This window comes from Esox lucius, chromosome 21, assembly GCF_011004845.1.
Source record: "Esox lucius isolate fEsoLuc1 chromosome 21, fEsoLuc1.pri, whole genome shotgun sequence".
Lineage (NCBI taxonomy): Eukaryota > Metazoa > Chordata > Actinopteri > Esociformes > Esocidae > Esox > Esox lucius.
The window spans coordinates 19,578,267-19,603,203 of NC_047589.1; the positions used below are offsets into that span (position 1 = coordinate 19,578,267).

Below are 24,937 nucleotides of genomic sequence, written 5' to 3' on the forward strand. Positions count from 1 at the left end.
AGGTGAAGACACTTCAGCGGTTTTTGTCTCACAGAGATAAGTTATTCACTGGGTTTAGATTTAAAGATGGAATGCTTGTACTCGGTCTGTATGAGATAATTATGAATTGTTATGTATTCACTTCTGACAGACACAGTGTTTGTGTGTGTTTGTGTGTGTTCGGGTGTGTGCTTGCGTGCGTGTGTGTGCACATGTACTGTACAAGGATGTGTGTGAGTTTGCGCACTGTGCATTCTCTTGTGTGTCTCTTTGTTATTTGCATGACAGAAGAGAGATATCATGTATTTTACTATGCTGTTACCAGTGGTTCTGAAATAGATTTGTCTTAGGACCAGAATGTATCAACAATATTAGAAAAGGGAAAAACATTCCCAACTGTTTCATTTTCAATAATTCCATTTGCTCAGTATGAATATAGGAAAATTCAGGAATTATAAGTGTTTCTTTTAGAACCACTTTATACAATTGTTACAGCAATGGTATTTAGCTTAGCTTTAGATGGCCACCTAAGCTTGTGTGCATTGTACAGAAAAACCAAACCGAGGGCAAGCTGTTCTCTGGCTGGTTCCATGACCTATCTGTACTAATATCTAATCAAATTCAAAGCTAACTAATTTATACTTACATGCAAATTGTACATTTACATTTTCAATGAAATCAGTCAACCAATCGATATTTTCCGTCGTTGGTCAGAGCATGTGTGGGGGCCAGGGACCCGTACTGTGGATGGGACCGGGTGTTAAGAAGGTGTTCCACTCTGGAGGACAGTGTCAGCATGAGCCAATGGGAACAGAGCATTACTAAATGCCCCGTAAGTACCCAGAATTCACACACAAAAAGCACACACACACACACACTCAGTAACTCTGAGAAATGCTCTCCCCAGCAAAGCCTGTTGAAATGGATCGGGGTACTAACTCAATTATTCTACTCTGCCTCTGCGACCATTAGCAGACTCTTAACAGTCCGCCCATTCATAGTTCCCTCGCCCAAAGACGGGGGATTCATTTGATTTTGACACTGTGAAATGAATGCAGTTGTAATGTGTCCGACAGACATCCATTCCTGCGGCGATGACCAATGGCAGTGTTGAGAGCTTTCCCAGTCTTATGTGGTTTCACGTTCAACCGTTTTTTTTTTTGGCAGTACTACACAGCCCATGGCACATGATGCTGGATACACACCCAAGCATTACTCGTGCAGTTTCACTGTAATTCAGTGTCAGACCTAAGTGGTACTCCACCGATCAGAAAGTGGCTGTCTCCTGGTGACGTCGTAGCCATCTAACCATCTATTACTGGGGTCATCATCCGTCCTCTGACTCTGCTGGCCGGCTTTTGTTGCATTTCAGACACAACTGCCAAAGATAACAACAGGGGAACTCCCTGCATATCTGCTTGTGTAACCTTTATTTAGCCAGGTGAATCATTGAGTATCACCATAAACAGTAACTATCCCAATAATTTTTTTTTCAAGCTTATGCCGATGTTTGAGGCATTAAACATTAATTCTGCCCTTCCTTTTTTACCGTTGGTTAAGAGTTATTTATTCAAATCCAGATTTCTTCTACAGGTTCAAATAGCCCACTTTTTTAATGTGTTTGATTGTCATATAAAGGAAGGTTTTTTTTAAATGAAGAAGAAAAAAAGAGTTTTGGCAAAAGAAAGTGTAGTGCTGTTGCTTTTCGTCCTACTTAACGTTAATCATGTGTGCACTCAAAGCATTTTACACACCCCTAAAATGAGTATTTATGGACAGTTGGCCCCACTGACGAGTTTTCACTTGAATGCATTCTTGTATCTTTTGCAATATAGAATATTATTTACTATGAGTTAGTATGAATAGTCTGTCTAATACTTGGGATTCCATCCTTTTTCCCCTTGAAACAACACTCCAATAAAAGGCGCCTTTCCATAATTCTCACCATTTCAGCTATATTTTGACCTTGCAGTGTTGAAAACATTTATTTTTCAAAATGGAAAATCTTGTTTTTTACTGCCCTGCCATTTTCAGTTTTCAAAGGGATAGGACAGATGAATTGGAAACAAAATCACCTCAAAATCAAAAACACATTAGTGAAGATATAGATCTATTCATCAAATATATATATTTGTATATAATTTATATGTGTCTACATACTCCTTCTGTATTTAAAAAAGGAGTATATATAAAGGAGTATTGTTTGCATTGTATTATAAGAAAATGTCCACAATACTGTATCCCCGCAGTAATCAAACTAAAGCTCTTTTCAATATGCTGTTACTTTAATTCAGATAGCAAAATCAGGATATCGCCCTTGAAGCATTCTTTCTTAAAAACAAAAATAACTGAATGTAAAACCCACAAATCTGAATAACAGGTTAACAATGCACATGTTTTTAATAATAAACAGCCAAAAGTACCCAGCAATCAGCACCTTCTCCTTTGCCTATAAAAGGAGAGAAAATGGAGAGCAGTGACTTCCATTTCTGGAGAGATGCTTTTATGAGAACTTAGAGGAGGGATAAAGTCACATTTGACATGTTTTTTTTGTTTAAGATTTGGATGAGGACCTGCTCCAAGGTGGTTTGTGTGTCATGGTGAGTGGGTTGACAGGAGACATGCTGTGACGTGTTCTGGAGGGTGCAGGATACAGGAACAGAGGTGGATGTACACAAAATGTCTTCAATAACACGAAAGACAGGAAACAACAACACTGTGACTGGACTAGAACGTTACATATAAAACAGTGACTAACCAGAAACACCGGGGCAGGAGGAAATGAAATAGAGATACACTCACTTAAAGGATTATTAGGAACACCTGTTCAATTTCTCATGAATGCAATTATCTAATCAACCAATCACATGGCAGTTGCTTCAATGCATTTAGGGGTGTGGTCCTGGTCAAGACAATCTCCTGAACTCCAAACTGATTGTCAGAATGGGAAAGAAAGGTGATTTAAGCAATTTTGAGCGTGGCATGGTTGTTGGTGCCAGACGGGCCGGTCTGAGTATTTCACAATCTGCTCAGTTACTGGGATTTCCACGCACAACCATTTCTAGGGTTTACAAAGAATGGTGTGAAAAGGGAAAAACATCCAGTATGCGGCAGTCCTGTGGGTGAAAATGCCTTGTTGATGCTAGATGTCAGAGGAGAATGGGCCGATTGATTCAAGCTGATAGAAGAGCAACTTTGACTGAAATAACCACTCGTTACAACCGAGGTATGCAGCAAAGCATTTGTGAAGCCACAACATGCACAACCTTGAGGCGGATGGGCCACAACAGCAGAAGACCCCACCGGGTACCACTTATCTCCACTACAAATAGGAAAAAGAGGCTACAATTTGCACGAGCTCACCAAAATTGGACAGTTGAAGACTGGAAGAATGTTGCCTGGTCTGATGAGTCTCGATTTCTGTTGAGAAATTCAGATGGTAGAGTCAGAATTTGGCGTAAACAGAATGAGAACATGGATCCATCATGCCTTGTTACCACTGTGCAGGCTGGGGGTGGTGGTGTAATGGTGTGGGGGATGTTTTCTTGGCACACTTTAGGCCCCTTAGTGCCAATTGGGCATTGTTTAAATGCCACGGCCTACCTGAGCATTGTTTCTGACTATGTCCATCCCTTTATGACCACCATGTACCCATCTTCTGATGGCTACTTCCAGCAGGATAATGCACCATGTCACAAAGCTTGAATCATTTCAAATTGGTTTCTTGAACATGACAATGAGTTCACTGTACTGAAATGGCCCCCACAGTCACCAGATCTCAACCCAATAAAGCATCTTTGGGATGTGGTGGAACGGGAGCTTCGTGCCCTGGATATGCATCCCACAAATCTCCATCAACTGCAAGATGCTATCCTATCAATATGGGCCAACATTTCTGAAGAATGCTTTCAGCACCTTGTAGAATTAAGGCAGTTCTGAAGGCGAAAGGGGGTCAAACACAGTATTAGTATGGTGTTCCTAATAATCCTTTAGGTGAGTGTATAACAAGGGGCAAAAGATATTCAAATGAAATTAATATAATAACATAGAAATAGAACCAAAAGAGACTGTCCGGCTTGTTACACATGCCTTAACAACCTAGTCACACCTACCGTCTGGTGAGTTGGCCTGACTGGACTCCACGAGGAATAGAAACAATAGGGAAATGTATGCTTTTGTTTCAGTTTCAAAATATTTATTTTTGCTCAGGTTTGAAATAAAATAAGTGTTGGTCACCATGTTCACCGAAGCTCTCCTAAGGCAGTGAAAATGGAAAAACTAAAACCATAATTGAAGTATTTACCTTTCGTTTTTCACACTAGAGGCCCAGTCAGGACCCTTTCCTACCACTGAGTAGTCATTTTACATGTAATATATTTATTTTATATACATGCTATTTTACAAATTATATTATTTTGGTCTTGTTTATTTAGGCCTAGGGTTTCATTAGCACAGAACAATAATATTGTATATCAAAAAATACAATAGGGTTTTAATTGTCTCATGTTAACGCAGGCTGAAAAAACCTTTACATTTTTTTTGGAAAGCAGTTAGAGTTAAGCCCAAATGTATTTATACCCATGCCAAATTTTGAGTTATAGTGAATTTTCATTTGACCAATAGGTTTTTTTCTGGCTGTAAATGACATAAACAAGTGACAAAACACGGTAAGACATTGTGCTGGAGATACAAATGAATAACGTAACTATTTCTGTTTTTAGCCATGACTTGCAGTTGACTAGTAACTGACTAGAGAACTACAGCTGTTCAGCTGTTTTCAATTTATAGGTGATTAGAATGCTAAATTAAATTACAAGACCAATGGTCTAGAAACGTGCATTTTCTTAAAATTCTTAAAATATTTGTTACATTATTCATTTGTATCTCCAGCACAATATCTTACCGTGTTTTGTCACTTGTTTATGTCATTTCGAGCCAAAAGAAACCTATTGGTCAAATAAAAATTCACCATTGCTCAAAATTTGGCATGGGTATGAATACTTTTTGGCTTAAATTTATATTTTGAAATAGAGGTCATATAGAGTTAATTGGCAATGGTATGTGTTTTGAGTGCACTCTTTTGGATATTATTTAGGTGTTCAAATGTATTACCTGTGGCTGCATGTGATTCTGTTGGAGGATCTACCAATGAATCATCTCCCACAACACACCTTCCCTCTACTTGTCTTGTGCACCCAAACACCAATCGCTATCTTGTAATGATGATGTGGGACAGCTAAGCTGTCTAGTTAAGCTGAGCTGTCTGGATAAATACTACAGAGACTCTGGGCGTAACATGACTACTGTTGCACCGTTAAAACCTGTTCATTGTAATGGCAAAGGGTTGCAGGCTAGGAGCTGGTTTGTTTCTCTTTTGATTATGAAGTGGCTGGCTCAGGCTAGATTGGATGTAATCAAAGTGTTTGTTTACATGATCAAACGTCCAAAATACAGCTCCATTTGAAGCCATATCTTGCGGTATTTTGATTAGCTTCAATCAAAAGATTTTCAAACACTTTCCCATAGAATGATACAGTTCCTCCGTAAAATGGCCGACTTCCACGGGTTGTTGTTCCAGGGTCTAAAACTGTGGTAAATATTCAGAGATGCTCAGTGGGTCAATAATCCATAATCCATAATAATCTTGTTAAAATGTGCCCCCAAATTGTTTTACCAGATATGCAATTGTCCTTACTGCATATCTAATACCTAATAAACCTCTACAAAATTTGAACAATTTATTTCAAACTGGCCCTTAGCCAGTCAAATCTCCAGTTTAGAATGACCATCTTCTCTGCCCTCTGACACGGGGTCATCAATCAGCTGTTAGCAGGACTAAGTTGTTATGTAAAGAAGATTAAACAGTAGAAACAGATTGGAATTCAATATCTGCTCCACATGTTGACAAAATGCTGAGCAGTCACTAGATGGGAATATTTACCACAAAGCATCTATGGATAATCGTCTCCATGTATAGCTAATAGCTTGAACTAAAAAAAAAACCTGTGGGAATCAGTTACAATGGGAAAAATTTCAATTTTATTTTGAGCTTGGCCAGTTTAGTATTGACCTTTTGAACTGAAACTAAAATTGAATGGAAGAATCCTATTCATTCTCACTCTACAGCACATAGATTTGAATGAAACAGTTTTACTTTCTCTAATGTACTTTTTGAGAGCAGCAATAGAGCAGTGTACTGATACTCCAGACTGAAATGAGAAATGATTCTGGCTGTGATGTTTCTTACCATCTAAACATCTCACTTATTTTCCTCAAAAATTTCTTTAATCTAGCCCCCTTTGACACAACGGAAAAAATCTCTCTCTTTGGTCCATCCATCTATTCTAGCTTACTTATTTCATTAGTAAGAGGGGTGTTAATAGGGTAGGTTAAAGCGATGCAGTGTGGCCTCTCTTTCTCTCTCACTCTCACAAAATGAGGTGGTCCAATTTAGACTGTCGCCTGGGTTCAATTACAATAAGAGGAGGGCAGACACTATATTTCCATTACTCCCAAAGCAGCCCTACATCCAGACTTCTTTCTGTTCTTAAATCTTTCTTTTTAAATCACTTTGGTGTTTCATCTCTCAACAATGCTTTTTTTCAGAATCTGCTGGATTGGGCGGGGGGGGGTGGGCTCTGGTCTCTTCCCATCCCCCCTCTCCCCCCTCCCTCATTGTGTTCCATGTGTGTCCTTTCTAGGTGTACTGATTCTAATTCCACTGTACTGTGCTCAGGTGCGTAATGTGACGGTGGATGGAGGGTTTGGGTCCTGGTCGGGTTGGGGTGCCTGTAGCCATACTGACGGGGGCAGCACTGGTTCCTGTCTGTGTCGGACGCGGGCCTGTGATAACCCTGCACCTCAGTGCGGTGGTCAGTCATGTCATGGACTCAACGTGGAGGTTTCCAACTGCTCCAGGTCTGTCTGTCAACTGTCTGCTATAATGCCTGCAGTCACTGGGCTGTAGCAGAAAGCCAAAGGCCCTTTTTCCATCCTAAAGAGTTAGTTTAGGTGTTAGGTTTAGGTTTAAGGTCGCATATGGAATTAGGGTTGGGGATTGGGTTTGGAGTTAGATGTAAATGTTAGGTTTAGGGGTTGAGGATAGAGTTTGGGGCTTTGGTTAGGCGCAAGGAGGATTTAAGTTAGGCAAACTAGGTTTTTTGAATAGGCTGAGCAAAATGTTTGAGGTCCGCACAAGGACAGGAACATGTGTGTGTGTTTGTGTGTAACTCTGCGGTCCCCGGTAGGAACGGAGCGTGGACACCTTGGACTCTGTGGGCTCCCTGTAGCACCAGCTGTGGCATCGGTTTCCAGGTCCGACAGAGGTCCTGCAGCAACCCCACCCCGAGGCACGGAGGACGCGTTTGTGTTGGGCAGAACCGAGAGGAGAGGTAAAGATTACCAACATCCACGTACACACTCACACCCAGCCATGTAAAATAATATACAGCACAAAATCCAGACCAGATTTCCAGCGCCTGTGTGTCACAAAAGTATTAAGTAAGTAAATCTTATGTTCTTCATCCAGCTAGTAAAACATTCTAATGTGAAACGTTTGGTTGGGAAAGAAACTTGCTTTGTTTTTAATTGCTTCATTTTGAATCTGACAGTAAATTAAGAGAGAGGGGGATGTTTCTGAGCCTGGTAATTATCTGGGCCCACACAGACTTGGGGGGCTGCCTTCTTTTTAAACGCCAGGCTCGGCTGCTTTGGTCTGGAATAATCACCTCCAACAAGATATTTAGAGAGGTTTCTAAGCAACCTGCCCTCTGAAATACAATATTTGCTGAGAAATTGAGAGAAGAAAAAGAAAAGATAACGAGGAACAGAGAGAAAACATGAAACGGTGAAGGTAGAGAATGTCAAGATGCTAGAATGGAAAAGGCTTTACCTGAAACTTTACTACAAAGACTATAATATTAGGAGAATATCTTCAGACAGATTAAGGGTGTCTGGGTACTTTGTTCCTCTATGTCAGTTTAGGCATTGTTTATGTCATCGTAATGAAGCATGTTGAATTCAAGACAACTTCTCCATTCTTTATATAAAGCTGCAGCTTGTCTCCCCAGACATCACAATGCTATTTTGTCTGACCACCAGAGAATAAAGGGGTGATAGTGAGAGAGGGATTAGGAGAGAGAGTGGCCTGAGTAGAGGAAGAAAGACCGTGAGAGATATGTTTAAAAAGTATGAAAACGTTTCCATGGTGATTGAGTATAACCTTCATGCTAGAAAAAAGATTCACTTTTTTGAAGGCTTGCGTCTCTCTCTCTCTCTCACCCCACCAACTCTCTCTCTGGAGTTCACATCCTCACTCTCACCCTCTCTGCCGCTTTCACACTACCTGCTCAGCTAATAAAACACCTTGGGCCGGTCCAGCGGTAAACAGTAGAGCTGTGAAAATAAAGCATCCATCAGGGGCCTAGAGAGGGCATGGTGGTTTTTCACACTGTGGAGGGAGATGTGACTTAATGGATAAAATATGCTGTGTCAGCATCACTCTCCTAGCGGGGAGGATGTGGGTCCGTCTGTCCAAGAAGAATAGTGTTTCTTGATTCTGCACACACTCCGTTCCAGCGTTCCCTCTCTATCGCTCTCACTCTCTACCGAATCATCACTCGTTTCTGTCCTATATGAACACGGACTGGCTTGACTTGTTAAAGGCATGTTTATATTCCATCCAAATGCAAGTGGATATTTACAGGATGGATGAAGTGTGAAGTGGACCTAATATGTGATGTGGTCTCCCGTTGGGGCGCAGGGAGTTTCTGCTGACCTAAGTGTCTTTCCAAAGGATTCATCTCAGATGTACCGGCCCACTTTACACTTTACACACATTACTCTTATATAATATATGTGATACACTCCGGGTTGGGGAGTAACAGATTACGCACAAATGATTCCAAAAAACGCTAACTGTAATCCGTCAGCATTACAGATAACTATGAAAACATTTAACAGTACTTCTTGATTACTTCTAAATAATGTTGACACGTGACACGTTGGGGCTGGTTTCTAAAATAAGCCTTCTGTATTCCAATAAATGATTATCTACAAAACACTGTTAGTGCTTCATAACTTAGAGTTTTGATACCTGTAACATGTTGTCTTTAATATAATGGGGATGAAAATGCATAATATTACATGGAGTTAATTAGGATATTACAGTATAACAACTGCTGCACTGGATACAATTTGGCTATGTGATTATCTTCCTTTGGACTCCAGAGAAGTGACATCCTCTGTTCATTTTGGCTGCTGACAGCACTGACATTAAGCTAACGAGACAGGTATAAATCACTGTTTATTTCTGTATCTCACGTTGTGGAAATCCGTCCCAGATGGCCCTAATAATTGCAGGCTAATAAGTCTGTTTTTGTACCTGTGTTTATATTTTGCATGTCGGGAGATTTTGTTGTCTTTTAACAGCTACGTGCTGGGTGTCCAGGGAAATGTATTTGTCTAAAAATGTTTGCAAACCATGGAGACCTGCACATCCATGGGCTTTTAATGGTCATTCTTATTTGGGCTCATTCAATATTGTTTTGTCACATTATGATCTGACACATTTAATAATAGACAGAAGCTTATATGTTAAGATTTCCAAAGCCTCATGAACAAAAATGGGAACGTTTGGCCAATCAGCCAAACGAGAGCCATTTCGTGAGAGCTGCATTTATTTTTAATTAAGGCACTGCTTCATCACAACAACTCCCAGTGCATTTGGGACACTGTCACTGTCGAGACATATGTCGTTCAAAGCACGTTCGATGCTGTTCTGGTTCTTATCGAGCTCCTTGGGAAAAACCAAGTCCAGACCAGATCCCTACCTGCTGGAAAGAACACACATTCTGGGCTTAATTAAGCTCACAGACGCCCAAGCCACCCTATGTACACTCTAGAGCATATTCCATTACCAACCCTGAAAACCCAGACACCGCTGGCCAATGGCAGCACCCTCTGGAAGACCCCTGGCCTAATCCACGAGTGGAATTCAAACCCTGGTCCCGTGCAGCAGTTTTCAGCAATATTTAAGGGCTAATGGTCCTCCATGGAGATGGTCCTCCAACAACTGAGTTGATACATTCAATCATATTATTGTATTGAAATAGAAAGCAATGCTTTGGAAACGTCCATAAGCCATACGGTAAAGGATTTAATGTATTTATTGCCGGCTATTTCAGATGTTACATTTAGTTATCCTGTTTGATGGTGTTCAATTGATGATGCTTCTTTGTCTTTTAATTACTTCGCATTTTAAAATAATATAAAAGTGACTGCAGGTAATTGGGTCATGTCACAGAGTGTGAGTAATACAACAGTTACATTACTCATTACACCTTTGTCCTATCCAACCCTGAATGCAACACACATAACAGAGACATGTGCCAAACACATATCTATGATAAAACGGTATGCGTTTTCATGCCCAACTGTCTGAGTACCTGGCCCGGGGCTCTCCAGACGTTTAGCTGAGGTTGTCTCCTGTAAGAAGAGAAACACTCATAAAAGCAAAGCAAACGTACACCGCTATACCACAAAACGCCATTGGCCGAAGTCTGGCTGGCTAATGCTTAGGTTTATGTACCTTATGCTAGTATCCCAGTCAGCACATGCCCCTCTGTACCCTCCTGCTTACTCAGCTCCTATGGCCCAGTAATTAGCATCATTTTCTTCTTGACTTTCTGCCCAGTTTTACTGGGGGTGGAGGACGACGTTTAAACAAAGGCTAATCTAATCTGGGGGCAGAACAATTTGCACGGCCGGATTGACGAGGAGTTTAGTGAAGCTCTAAATCTATTTACTATGGATCTTGCTTGGGTCTGTCTCCTCCATTCTGAGGCTCGGCAGGGAGACCCAGATCAATGATGCTATCACTACCATACGCATTTTATCCCATTTTCACCCATTCTCTATTTGTTCCTTTCTCTATCATTCCTGCCCTCTTTATCTCTCATTAGGTTGTTTCCTGCACTCAGAGCTTCCCTTCCTCTGCTCTCTATCTTTCAGTCTCCCTCGTCCTCTTGTTTTGCTTATTCTCTTTGTATCCATCTTTCTTAATATCTCTATCTGCCTCTCTTCATTTCTGTCTCTTCTCTTCTTTTGTCTCTACCTCTCTTCATTTGCACCTACCTCATTTCATTTGTCTCTACCTCTCTTCATTCTCACCTACCTCATTTCATTTGTCTCTACATCTCTTCATCTCATCTCAATTTATGTTGTATTGTTGAGAGGGAAGCTGCAATGAAGCATTTCGTTGGACAGTATTTCTCATACTCTATCTTTCTTCATCTCTCATTCTCTCTAAGCCACTCTCTTTCCTATCCAAACTATGTAATGCTCTCCAAAAGTAGGTAACCTTGTGGTTAGACCATCTGACCAGTAAGCAAAAGGTTGCTAGAGTGAATCATCAAGCTGACAAGGTGTAAAATCTGTTGTTTTGTCCCTGAGCAGGGCAGCTAACACAAATTGATCGCAGGTCGTTTATGTAAAAAGAAAAAATGGTGTCCTCTGTCAACTTTTACCGGCTAATCTGTATCTGCATATTTCTTTCTCTCAGAGTGAAATCTCAGGAAAAATATGGAGAACATTGTGAGTCACCACAAATTTCTCAACTTCAGACAGTTTTTTTAATGCTTCAGCCAACAGAGTGAGTTATCACTGTTTCTGAGGTAGCTTAAGGTTTTTTTTGTAGTTTGTGTAAAACTTCTAAAATAAATTATATGGGCCCTTAAGAGACTATCAATTGCATCATGTTATTGGATAATAAACATCAGTAATGAAGAATGGAACCATTGAGTAATCCAGTCTAGTACATTTGTAATTGGACTCGTTTCATAAGCGTGTGGCTTTTTCAAAGGCAGAACTATTAACATTTTTGAAATACGCATCTAATCCTCTAGATTCAGCTTTCATTGAGCCACATTACATGCATGTGAACGGATCAGTTTCAGGGGAAATTCACACTCCGAGCTCATGTAGAGTGTTTACTGACTTTGGGATGCCAATTTTCGGTGTGGTGCAATTGTCTTTCATCGATGGTAACATAAAAGCGCTATATTTCTTTTAGTTAGAATGTGTTTCTTTTAATGGGAGCCTTCATAGATTGCTACTCTTGTCTCGTGGCAGCGATATCCCACAATTCTCCTTAGAAGCTATTTGTGTATTGACTTTGCTTGTGGTCTAAAATATGAAAACGTTTTTAGAATCCCAGTGCCGCTCTTTTGGAATTGGAGCTCAGTGTATCATGCCAAAGAGACCACTAAATTACAACCCACCATTATAGCGACGTAGAGGACATGTTGGGATGTAAAGTAATGACGATTGTATCACTCCTCTCTCAACACACTTCCATGGCCTTCTGTGTTATTCACCCAAACACACACACACACACATCCTCATCCTCTGTTGTCGTCACACCTGCCCAGGTATTGTAACGAGCACTTACCCTGCCCCCCACACGTGTACTGGTCGGCCTGGTCAGCTTGGGAGCGCTGCACGGTGCCCTGCGGTGGAGGCATCCAGTCACGTCGCAGGACCTGCGAGAACGGCAACGAGTGCCCAGGGTGTGCCCAGGTATGTCACACAAACACACCCAGAGACCCTGACACTAAATGCCAAAAAGTAGATGTCTGACCCTAAACACTAACCATGTACCTAAGCCCTAATGTTTTAACACACACACACCTCTTTGAGCGCCAGATATTGAATAGACATCTTTGTGGTTGAAAAGAAATAGAAAATAGGTCTTTTGTGGTTGAAAAGACATTGAGAAAAAGTTGTTCTGGTTGAAAAGGCATTGAAAGGACGTCGTTCCAATTATTTTTTCTCCCTGGGAGAGACGATAGGTCTGACATCTACTTTTAATGCAGACTGGCCTTGAACTTCTTAACTGTTTAAATTGCAATACTGAACTTAGTGTCATCCTCTCCAACATCCCCCAGTTTTTATTATTGGCTGTGGCTCTTTGCAGGCTCTTAATAACAGCAGATACATTACCAGGGCTATCTATGCTGTCATCACACTTAATGATCCGATATAGGGCCTCGCAGTATCTTCTGACTCTCAGTTTAACACACGTTATGTCCTGCATATAAATATGTACATAGTGCATGTTTAGTCAGAGAGTGGGAAGATACAGCGATGTATTCGTGCCATATTTCTGCCGGCATTTATTAGATGATGCAGTATGGTGTCTCCTAGCGCTGCATGATGCATTCTGGGTGATGCAGGAATGATGCACCGCCACAAGAGGCGTGTCAGCCGCAGTCAGGTTCTGTTGGCTGTAGAGGCGATGACGAGGCTGTCATGTTATTTGGAGGCTATTCTCAGGCACACTCATCCACTCTTTTCCTGGTAAAGGATCCCACATAATGCGCATGACTTGGATTCCTCGAGGGTCTTTTGGTGGGCTGGAAGTGGTGAAAGGGGGTCGGAGTGAGACGCTGACGGTTTCATGGGTGTGAGAGCGTCATTTACTGAGCGCAGAGACGTTTATGGAATGTTAGCATGCTGGTTGGTGCATTGGTTAAACGGTTAGATAAATGCATTTTACAAATGTGGTCCTGTGCACGGTTAACCCCTTTCAGAACTACGTGTACAGTACATAACTGGCGCTCCAGCAAACCACATAAGGGGCTGTTAATAGCGTATAATGGAATGATACATTTACACTGCATATGAGTCATTTAGCAGAGACTTCAGAGGATAGTGCATTTTAAGACTGCTATGCGGGACAACCACACAACTCTGTCATAGTACATTTTAGCTCAGTAAAGTAGTAAAAAGTTAAGTGCTTGGTTAGTTCAAGGCAAATTATTATGTTTCTCAGGGATGGTTTAAGACATTTTTGGAAGGTGGTCATGGACTCGTGTCCTAGGATCAAGCACAGCCAAGCTGAATACACTGTCCACTTCAACCCATCTCACAGCAGCCAGGCTTAATACACTGTCCACTTCCACCCATCTCACAGCAGCCAATCTGAATACACTGTCCACTTCCACCCATCTCACAGCAGCCAAGCTGAAAACACTGTCCACTTCCACCCATCTCACAGCAGCCAAGCTGAAAACACTGTCCACTTCCACCCATCTCACAGCAGCCAAGAAGGAGTGACTGGCAACCCACAGTGGAGTAGTGAGGTACTGCCTGTGATGATGTTCTGAGCCCTGTAGGAACACAGACAGCTGGCCAGCCACAACGTAGGAGGCCAGTACTAACGAAGCATGGAAGACCCCATAAAACAACTGAGAAAATGACCCGGCCACCCACAGATACTGTATATAGAGGAGCTGCAAAGGTTCATTGCCCCGAAGTGTTAATACTGTACTGCCATTATAACAACAAAAGCATCTTGGGAATGCTACTCCATTCCCAGAGGAGAACTGAGTTTGTCCCTGTCTGTCTGTCTACCTGTGTGTGGTTTGGAGATCACCCATCGTAACGCCATTCCAAGACGTGAACACTGTGTGCTGGAGGATAAGGTGTGTTTCCAGTTTGGGATTAGGTTTAGTAGCAGGGCAAGTAGTATTTTTACTGGGGTCAGTCCAAGCACAGCCAACAACAGATTACAGAGCAGGAAGTAACAAATCACAGAGGAGAGAAAGAGGGAAGAGAAGTCCATGTCTAATGTTACCTCCCTTATTATTTGTCTATATCACACACATTTGTCTTTGTCAGTAATGAACACATGCACACTTTAAGCCTCAAACCACATAGAGCAGGAGTTTTAAGGAATTTTAAAGCTACCATAAGCTTTATTACTCCTAACAGTTTTATCATTGCTCCCATTATGGCTAATGTCGACCACAAGTTGTAAAAACTTTCCAGGCAAATCAACACGTCTTTGCGTAACACCCCAACGCTTTTTCTACACACCATGAAAAGATGGCGGATGATGTGAGGATACAGTATTTATTTCAGCCAGAGCCAGAAAGCTAAAACCGGGAAGAGGGATGTTTTTATGAGCCATCTGTCTGTTCTCTTTCCCCAGGATACTAGAGACTGCTTTTAATGAAGACAGACAGGCACATATACACCTCCGCCTCTGTTGTATCACAGGAGATAGTTAGTTTAGCCCTCCCGCAGCGTCCTGACAACGCTAGAACTCTGTGTGTGTGTCTAAGACTGCGGAAGCTTGTCCAACATTGAGGCTGTCTGTGTGTTTTTGGGCTTGTCCCAGTCTGTGTGTATCTGTGGGTGTGTGTTAGTCTTTCTCCCTGTAGGTGTATGTATTTATGTATACTATTATACTAACCCATAGTAGATCATGACTAGTGAGGACATTTTGCCACTCCTCCTTTTTTCAGGCTTGTGGTTAATTTTGGGGTTATTAATGGTGATAGTCCCCAGTAATAGTGAAACAAGCATATATGTGTGTGTGTGTGTGTGTGTGTGTGAGTGTGCTTGCATGTGTAGGGCTATTACTTTGATAGACTTGTGAATGACAGTTATTGGCTAGATGACCGCGGTTACCGTGATTACATTTTGAATGTGTACCAGCTAGTCAGTGTTTACCAGCTCATTAGCTGGTGTTTGCTAGCTAGCTGCACGAGTAACAACAAAACACAAAGGACCCAGCTAGGGTGCCAAATGGTATCAGCATAGCATGCTGACCAGCCATTTATCTTCAGTCAGCTGCTTTTTTTGTCTATGACAGTTATTGTATTTTCTTGACGTTCTTCAGCCGTAACCATCGGTAACACAGTTAAACCTAGCTGTGTGTGTTTTCACCACAGCGTGTGTCTAGCAGTGATCTGCTGCAGGTGTTTGTCAGACATGAATTGATAATGGGGGCTGGCATCTGTTTCTCGCTGTAGAGACATCACTGGGAAGACAGCAGGACAGAGACTTCCTGGAACAAAGGAAGTCTTAGGTTCTTTCCCCCCATCACTACCTACTGATCGATGTACAAAGATCCAACTCCAACCTGTCTGGCTTAATGATCTGGGCTTTATTATCTTTGGGTTTGTGGTAAATATTGTGTGATAAATATAACCAATGTGGTGAGACTGCAGGCCTATTTTCGGGTAGCGTTAAGGGAGCACCATCGTGTCTGACACATCTGTTGGCAATATCAACTTGTTGAAACCAACCCGTTGAAGCTCTCTGCAATTTTAACACTGTCACATGGAGATTGTTCATTTGTCTTGTATCTACTCAATTGCACTCAGGCTGGAGAGGAATAATCTTTGCGGTGAGTCATTAAAAAACGTAATCCGCGCTGTTAGCAATATATTTTTTATGGTATACATTTTTCCTTGTAAATCCTTGCATGCTCTATCAGATTGGATGGGGAGTGTGCAGTCTGTTATGAACTGTGCGATCTTCAACTCTTCCCACAGATGTTCCATCGAGTTCAAGTCCGGGCTTGGACTGGGCCACTCTGGGACATGTCTTGAAGCCATTCCAGCGTTATCTTGGCTGTGACTTTTATTAATCTTTGCCCCTCGTTTTAGATCTGGTTTTCTTCTATAAGATCTATCTTGGAGGTCTACAGAGAGTTCCTTGGACTTCTAGGCTTGGATTATTTTCTGACATGCATTGTAGAGACAATCAGGTCCAATCAGTTGAATTTGCCACAGGTGGACACCAATCAAGTATTAGAGACCTCAATCATGACCAAAGGAGTGCCATGGCAAAGAATCTGAATTCTACATTTACATGAGATATTTCAATAAATTGGCACAAATTTCTAAAAACATGTTTGCGTTTTGTCATTATGGAGTATTGTAGATTGATAACAAAAATAATGTATTAAATCTGAGGCACTGAAAGTTGGTTGTATAGCTATCATATAGAATTTGGTAATGGTCAAAGTTGTTTCTAACTGTAATTCATCAACTTACAACGATCAGCCATAACATTATGACCAAGCACAGGGGAAGTGAATAACACTGATAATCTCGTTATGGGTGGGATATATTAGGCAGCAAGTGAACATTCTGTCCTCAGAGTTGATGTGTTAGAAGTAGAAAAATGGGCAAGTGTAAGGATCTGAGTGACTATGACAAGGGCGAAATTGTGATGGCTTGACAACTGGGTCAGAGCATCTCCAAAACTGCAGCCCTTGTGGGGTGTTCCCGGTCTGCAGTGGTCCGTACCTATCAAAAGTGGTCCAAGGAAGGAAAAGCAGTGAGAGTGAAAGCTATACCTTCACCTAAATCGTCCTGCAGGGATTGGTGGGCAATATGCTTTGCGAAAGGCAAGCATGTTACCACAGAGGTTTAAACATTTTAGTTGTTGTTGATGCTAGTCTAGCCAAAACTCTTGTTTTTCACAGAGAAACTCTTGTGTGTGAGCAGTTATTCATCAAAACCCCATCCCTCCTGCGCCAACGCCAACACTTCGCCCATCATTCTTGGTTGATTCGTTAAAACAGAGCCCTGCGTCTTCCACCTGTTTCCCATTCTGACACCAGGGGATAGCTGGATTAGCAGCTGACGGGGCTGGCTAATACAACACTGTTAGGCGTCTAAGGAACAGAGGCAGACACAAACACGCACATTCGGTAACGTGCGCGTGCCGCGCTTGCCCCGCCCGCGTCCCTTCACACACACACACCCCTGTGACAGACACATCAATGGAAAAACGGAAAGAGAAGCTTAGGGTTTAGGTAATGCTTTCTCAAGGCCCCCTAACACCCCCATCACCTTCTGTCATCGATCATCCCTCATCCCATTCTGTCATCCATCATCCCACATACCCTTCCCTCATCCCCCTCTCTCGCGTCTTGCGACACACAGAATAATAGGCAGCTGAGTCTGGGATGGAGAACAAATGAGACAGGAGACGCTGGAGTCCATCACTCAGGTGCAAACTCACACACACACACACACACACACCCACACTATTGAGTCAAGCACACACAGACACACGTCCATACCTATAGAGTTCAACCCATACACATAGACACATTTGTTCAGAACATACACGGTTACACATACACACACACACACACGCACATCTGTGCTGGACAGAAAGCTTTGGTGTGTCTGAAGCAGTAACGATCATATCAAACATTTCTATACCCTCAGCCAAACTCAGTGCTGGCTGGGGCACATATCATTTCATTAGCAGCCTCTGGGCAGCTGTCTGTTAGTGGGGTTGTGAATTATAATGCATCTCAGCACAACCCGTCCCCTCCTTGGTTCTGCTCTCTCCCTGTCCTTAATTCATATGAATGGTCCCAGCAGGGGAATACAGCAGGAATGACTCGCTAATTGAATACAATTTAGCTGTCCACATGCCACTCGACACGTTCCGATGATTTCTGCTGTGTTTTCATTTCCCTTTCATTTTTTGGGGGGTGGAATAGAGATATTGGTGAGCATATGGATGTGTGTTGCAGGGGCGGTAGAGGAGACAGGGCAATGATTCCTTTTTTTTTCCCCCATTTAAGTTGTTTTATTAGCACTTTCAGGCTTCCCACACACAATCAGAATGGAGTTTAAAGCCTCATTAGTTTAACATTGCTGTTGGTTGAGAATACACCGTGTGTTGCTTATTCTCTTAAAAAATAAATTAAAAAAATGTTCTGAAGCAGTTTGACCAGCAGTTTCTGATAACCTACATCATAAGTCAGGTTATCTAATAGGCCGATGCTGTGGTTGTGGAGAACAAGGTGGAATCAGATACGCCAAACACAAATGCTTACTGTTTCAGAGATTGCTTACTGGACAGCACAAGTATTTTTAAAGGTTTGCCAGTATTTGCCTCTGTGAGTGTGATTTTTGGTGAAATGCCTCTGGCCTTTCTAAGCGCACAAGTCAAGACATGATAAAATTATATGACTTCATGGACTTTAGAACCAAACACAAACGATCCCATATGACTTCCTGTACAATCATTTTAACCAAATAGCAACTATGGCAAACTAACTACAGCACTGTTTTGAGGAAGAGAATGTGGTGCAAATCAGACCTGCCACAACATACTGACATCGCTATCCACTATAGTAGAAGGACAGGTAGAGCTAAGAACATATGCACATTGGCACATGGCAATGTGTGTTTAGCCACACGTGAAGTAGCTGTATAAAGCTAACATTTTCATTATTGTTAGAAGGCTAGATAGCTGATTTGCTCACATTGAAAATGTTGTGTTGACTAGTGACAACATTAACGTTACACTACACTATCCTTTTAAGTTGACTAATCGTTTTATTTATCTAACTTACAACTAGGAGCTAACCAGAACCATAAGTCTAACTAATTGGGAGGGTTCAGCAAGGTAATTGACCAACAGACAGTGTGCTTCAAATAATAGCAAAGATGCACTACAGGAAATGATGTATGTAAACAGGAAAAAAGGGCCAATTTCAATGGCCATCACTAACATTTGTCTTTTTTGTTAAATAAAAAATAAAAATAGTCACTGTTTTTATTATCACAGATAATTTTTACAAGGAAAGAAGGTTGTAGACGAAAAGTTTTCTTAACACTTTTATGAAATTAACAATGACATTCAACATATACTGTACAAATCATTGTTATTTGGCGGTTTCATTTTCAAATAATATAATTGAAAGATTGTTCACCTAACAACAGGAACAAAACCATCTAGTGGTTAGATCTAGAAAATAAACCATAAATCAATAAATCATCTTCAGTTACTCCTTTCTCTAAACATGGGTAGAGTAACCCTCACCAAAATTGACTGGAAATGTATTCTATTCAAACACAGAACTTGAAACAATGTTTATATAAAGAAGACAGTGAGTTATTTGTTATCTTTGTTTTTGTATGTGGAGGATTTTGTCTTTTTAGAGCTTTGCGCATGTATTTTTTATTCCATGGCCCACTGTCTATTTCTAATACATTATTCAAAAGTTGTTGTAAAACTTTTAAAACATTTTTAGGGCAAATTATATTTATGCTGTGTCACACCCTTAAGTTAGAGTACATGTCAACAAATGCATTTCTTCTGTAGTATAAAGGTTAATCCTGAAAGCACAGTTCAGGTCAGAACAGCCACTAAACAAACAATGTTTTCAAACAGAAATAAAATAATTGGCCAGAAGAAATAGTTCAGATAACAGTCCACCTCTTACAACTCAAAACCCACTGCCTTTTCATGGATACTGAATAAGCACATGAATCCATGCATATTTCCTGTAAGTGAAAAGTTTTCATGTAAACTCATTCATTATCTTCTTAGCTCTCGACACACACACACACAAACACATTAAATATTCAGCACTGTTTGGGAAAAACTCACAACAACAAACAGCCCCTTATTGTTTACTATTGCAGGTTGATTATTAGTTTGTACATGGAGAGAGATGTCCCCCCCATTGCACCCTGTAATTCCATTTTCACTCGATTCTAAACGCCGAAACTGAGATTCTATTGCCACTGGTAATATTCCACAACAAAAAGGGTACCTAATTGGAAACCCACGTTGTGTGTCTTAATTCAAGGTTAGGGTTATTGGCAAGAGGTTTACCGTCAGCTTTAAGGTTTGGGTTAGGTATAAAATTACATTTTAAGACTAAGTTGGACTCTTGTGGGGTTTATGAGTTTGTGGCTACAGAAGATATTGACAACCGTGTAATTCATAACCTTTGGAGTGAATTTGCACTGCCCTTCCGCGGACCCAAATCACTGTTACTGTAGCCAGGGTGGAAGCGCCTTGGCCGCGAGCGGATCTGCAAGGCAGCGGCAGAAGTACTATTTCTTTCTTTTTTCAGTGTAGGTTTCAGGCACCTGTTATCGGTTGATGTTGAATATTGGTGAGACATTACTGAGGAGGAGAAAGTCCAATTGGAGACAGAGGCAATTTGTTATGGCTGGGCTGGCTGGGCCCTGCTGATGTTTGATGGTTTTTAATATTAATGTGTGGTAGGCTGATGATTACTAAGCTAGGCAGTGTGAAGTCAGCAAGGAGATGGGGATGACACACTCATTCATCATCCCCTAACGTAACCCAATCTAGATCCTCCCACTGTGTTTAACCTTGGGCCCAAGCCGAGTGGGGGGGTGGGGGGGGGGTGTGGAGAGAGGGGGAGGGGAGCGAGAGGAAGGAGAGATAAAGAGGAAGTGATAGAGATAGGAAGAGAGAAAGAAAGCGAGACGGAGGATAGACATTTTCAAGAGGGTGATAGAGAGACCAAGAGGAGGATATGGAAACGTACAGTGTCACAGCCGCATCTAAGCCCAGACTTACTGTGACAAGCTGATGGATGAACAAAAGACACTTATCTTATTTGGTCAAGGTCTGGCAGTCATTCCACTCATGGCCTCACTCGGCATGAATAATTAAGAGACTGGAAGAATGGCTTTTATATCATCTTCTCTCTCTGAACAACACTGTGATGTTGGCATCATTTTCTCTCATGTTATCGCTACATAATCCTATTCATAAAAAAAACATTTAGTCATTTGGCATATGCTTTTATTCCAAGCAACTTAAAGTAGTAATTGGGGTTAAGTGCCTGGCTCAAATGCACATGAGCAGATTTTGTATTCCGGAGGACCTGCTCATCTCCCTCAAGCACATTTGCCCTCACTCCGCTCAGGCCATATTCCTCTTGATGGTCATTCTGGCTAAGGGGGCTTTCAGCTCTGTTGGAGGATTCTAGTCAAGACCAGTGGTGAACCATGAATATTGGAGCTAGGCCCTCATTAGCTAAATGATGTCTGACGTCATACATATAGATACAGAACCCGGATGCCTGTGTGTGCAGTAGACCTATGTAGATCATGACTTGAAAACTTTATTTTGCAGACCTATGTAGGAGAAGCAGTGCCTACATAGGTCTGCAACTCAGCAGTGGCTCTCAGAAACAGCACACATGGGCTACACAATGGTTGCAAATATCGATAGCAGGAACCACGTTATACGAAAATACGGTTGTGTCATTTCAAAGAAAGATTTGCCTAAACAGTCACTCAAATAGTGGCGTAATAAATTAAACCACACAACTATTCACATTGTTTCATGACCACAGACTGTATATGCTGCCAGAGAGAAAAAAGTTGCACCAGAACAAGAATTGTCATGTACCCAGTACTTCCAACTGCAACGTTATTACATTTGGTTTTAACACAACACAACCTGTGATCTAACATTGAAATAATATTTTACACACTGTATTCAAAATGATATGAACGAGATAGCAACAAAAAGCAAACTGTAGATGAAAACAAAAAGTCCACTCATCTTTACGATTATCATTTAAAAACGAAGTTCATTCTCCTGTCCTTCTTTATGAAATGGATAATCGCAGGTTCATGTAGGTTGTCCTTCTGAAAGAAGTTATTTCTTTTTCGATTTCGATTTTCGATTGCAAAAAGCTAGCCAACAAGCTAGGCTCAAGTGTGAGAAAACCCAATATGTCTTGCTTATTGGCTCTGAATTGGTGATGTATACTTAGGCCCTCTAGAGGGCCTTGAGGCATCACACAATTGTCCAACCTAGTACAATTTTTGATTGGTTGATTCTGCTGTCATTCCAAAATGCTGCTCTAATTGAAGTCAATGTCAATGACGTTGGTTGGTGCCTTCTATTTAATGCCTGAGGGCCCAGCCAATGAGCATTAAGCACACTAGATCATTTCTACAAAGATACTACCAAATAATATGGATAATCTTTTGGATATTAACCCTTCTTTTTCCCACAAAAACTAAAGAAATTCAATAGGAAGATCATTACAATTTAGACAAAAAATATATTTAATCAATTAAAACAAAATTGCTAATTATTATATATAAATATATAGATAGATATATATCTGTCCTTAGGCCCTCTGGCATAGAGATTTTTTCCCACTGGTCAAGACCTACTTTATTGTTGTTGTTTTACTTTATTTTGCTTTATCAAGTGCTTTGTGTTTACTTTCTGTAATGAAAATCGCTGTAGAAGTTGAATAAATTATTATTATCAATATTATTATTATTAATTGTTGACTCTGGGATTAGAACCAGAAACTTTCTGATTGATGGCCTAACGATCATCTGCGTGACCTATCAATCTTTTTTTAATCTGTCTGGTCATTATGAGCAGGTACTGAGCTGCCGTTTTGAGTGTTAGATAGACTCTGCAGACACACTGACTTCATCATCATCATAAACAGGCCTGGGGGGCATGTATTTATTTCTGCTTGGATGAAAAGTGGAGGGAGTAAGGGAAAGGAGAAATGAAAGAAAACAGGGGCAATGGAGGACAAAGCATCCAACACTGGTTCTAACTTTAAAGCTGTAGCTGGAGTAACCAACATCAAGCAGACATACAGGACTCTCTATTTAAACCACCTGTAGATGGAGTAACCAACATCAAGCAGACATACAGGACTCTCTTTAAACCACCTGTAGATGGAGTAACCAACATCAAGCAGACATACAGGACTTTATATGTAAACCACCTGTGGCTGGAATAACCAACATCAAGCAGACATACAGGACTCTCTTTAAACCTGTAGATGGAGTAACCAATGTCAAGCAGACATACAGGACTCTCTTTAAACCTGTAGATAGAGTAAGCAGGCATACAGGACTCTCTCTTTAAACCTGTAGATAGAGTAAGCAGGCATACAGGACTCTCTCTTTAAACCTGTAGCTGGAGTAACCAATGTCAAATGTCCCTTACAGTAACATATCATGTTTCTTTCATTACTATAGCTTCACACACATCCCTCTGCCCTCATCCACATCCCTTTCTCACAGCCCCCCCCCCCCACCTTCTCCTAAGATTGAATGTGTGACGCCTGCCAAGCACTACCCATCTCTCTCCCTCCCTCCCCCTGTCCCTGTAGGAGTACCAGTCATGTAACACTGTGCCATGCCCTGACCTGAAGAAGACCACCCCCTGGACTCCCTGGACACCCGTCAACATCTCGGACAACGGCGGTCACTACGAGCAGCGGTTCAGGTATACCTGTAAGGCCCGTGTCCCTGACCCCGCCTTGCTGGAGGTGGGCCGACAGAGGATCGAGATGAGATACTGCTCCAGTGACGGCTCCACGGGCTGCTCTACTGACGGTGAGGGGGCTGGCAGTGTCACGGTAATGGTGGGGGGGGTGGGCTGTCTTCTGATAGGCGGGAGAACGTGTGACGGTGGTCATTCACCTTCTCTCTCCTTTCTCTTTCTGTCTTCTCACCTCCAATCTGTTTCCTCGCCATCCTCCGCTCTGTCCCCCTTGGTCTGTTAGTGCACTTCCCCAACTCCTCGCTCTCGTGCACACACACACACACACACACACACACAGACAGAGGTACGCTCATTCTCAGCAGTGTAATCTTAATTGGCTAAAATGTTTTCAGTCCCGTCCTGATTCCTTCAGAGGCTCCAAACGTTAAACCATGTTAATGAACGTCTACAATGAAAATCCACAGAGCTACTTAACTCTTCAAGTCTGCTAATTTTAGCTTCACATCAATGCCATTATGGATCACACCCCACACTTATCCTTATCTCTGCCCCTGACACAAGCAACATTCTGGTTCAAATTCCCCAGTTCTTCTCTCACTGGTCTCGCCTCAGCTAATACCATGGTGTCTAATTCTCCTGTCTGGAATTAAAGCCATAAACAAACAGCTGCTAATTGACATGTTGTTGATGTTGTTCAGGAGGAGTCCAAGTATTAAAGCAGGGAAGGGGAGAGGGGGAGAGGGGGAGAGGGGGAGAGGGGGAGGAGGACTGTAGCACGGCAGAGCAGTAAAGTGTCTTGGGATACAGATGTACCAGTTAAAGATTGTTTATTGAGTTCCTCCAAACCCAAAGGGAGGAGAATCTCTTTTTAGCACTTTGGTACTTTGTTAATTTGTATCATCCAGTTCCCCCTCCCTACACACACATACACACACACACACACACACACAAGATAGAAAGTTGACTTACCACACACAAAGTTAATAACTAGTGTCCCTCGTTACTCTCTGAACTTATTAACTGTGGAGGTTTTAATTAATCCTTGTAAACATGTGGATAGAGTTCAAATATACCCACAAACATCTGAGGT

At 41.6% G+C, this 24,937-nt stretch overlaps 1 protein-coding gene across 4 annotated transcripts in view; it reads left to right on the forward strand.

Moving 5' to 3' along the window:
* The window catches only part of sema5a (sema domain, seven thrombospondin repeats (type 1 and type 1-like), transmembrane domain (TM) and short cytoplasmic domain, (semaphorin) 5A), a 121,744-nt gene that overhangs the window by 79,015 nt on the left and 17,792 nt on the right, over positions 1–24,937 (forward strand). For all 4 annotated transcript variants that reach the window (XR_004575098.1, XM_034289437.1, XM_034289438.1 and 1 more), the window contains exons 12-16: positions 694–811; positions 6,716–6,897; positions 7,227–7,370; positions 12,408–12,555; positions 23,732–23,957. Coding sequence is in view for 3 of the 4 variants with exons in the window: in XM_034289437.1 (XP_034145328.1) it covers positions 694–811; positions 6,716–6,897; positions 7,227–7,370; positions 12,408–12,555; positions 23,732–23,957 (818 nt within the window). In the remaining variant the exon portion in view is untranslated. The remainder of the gene's footprint in view (positions 1–693; positions 812–6,715; positions 6,898–7,226; positions 7,371–12,407; positions 12,556–23,731; positions 23,958–24,937) is intronic.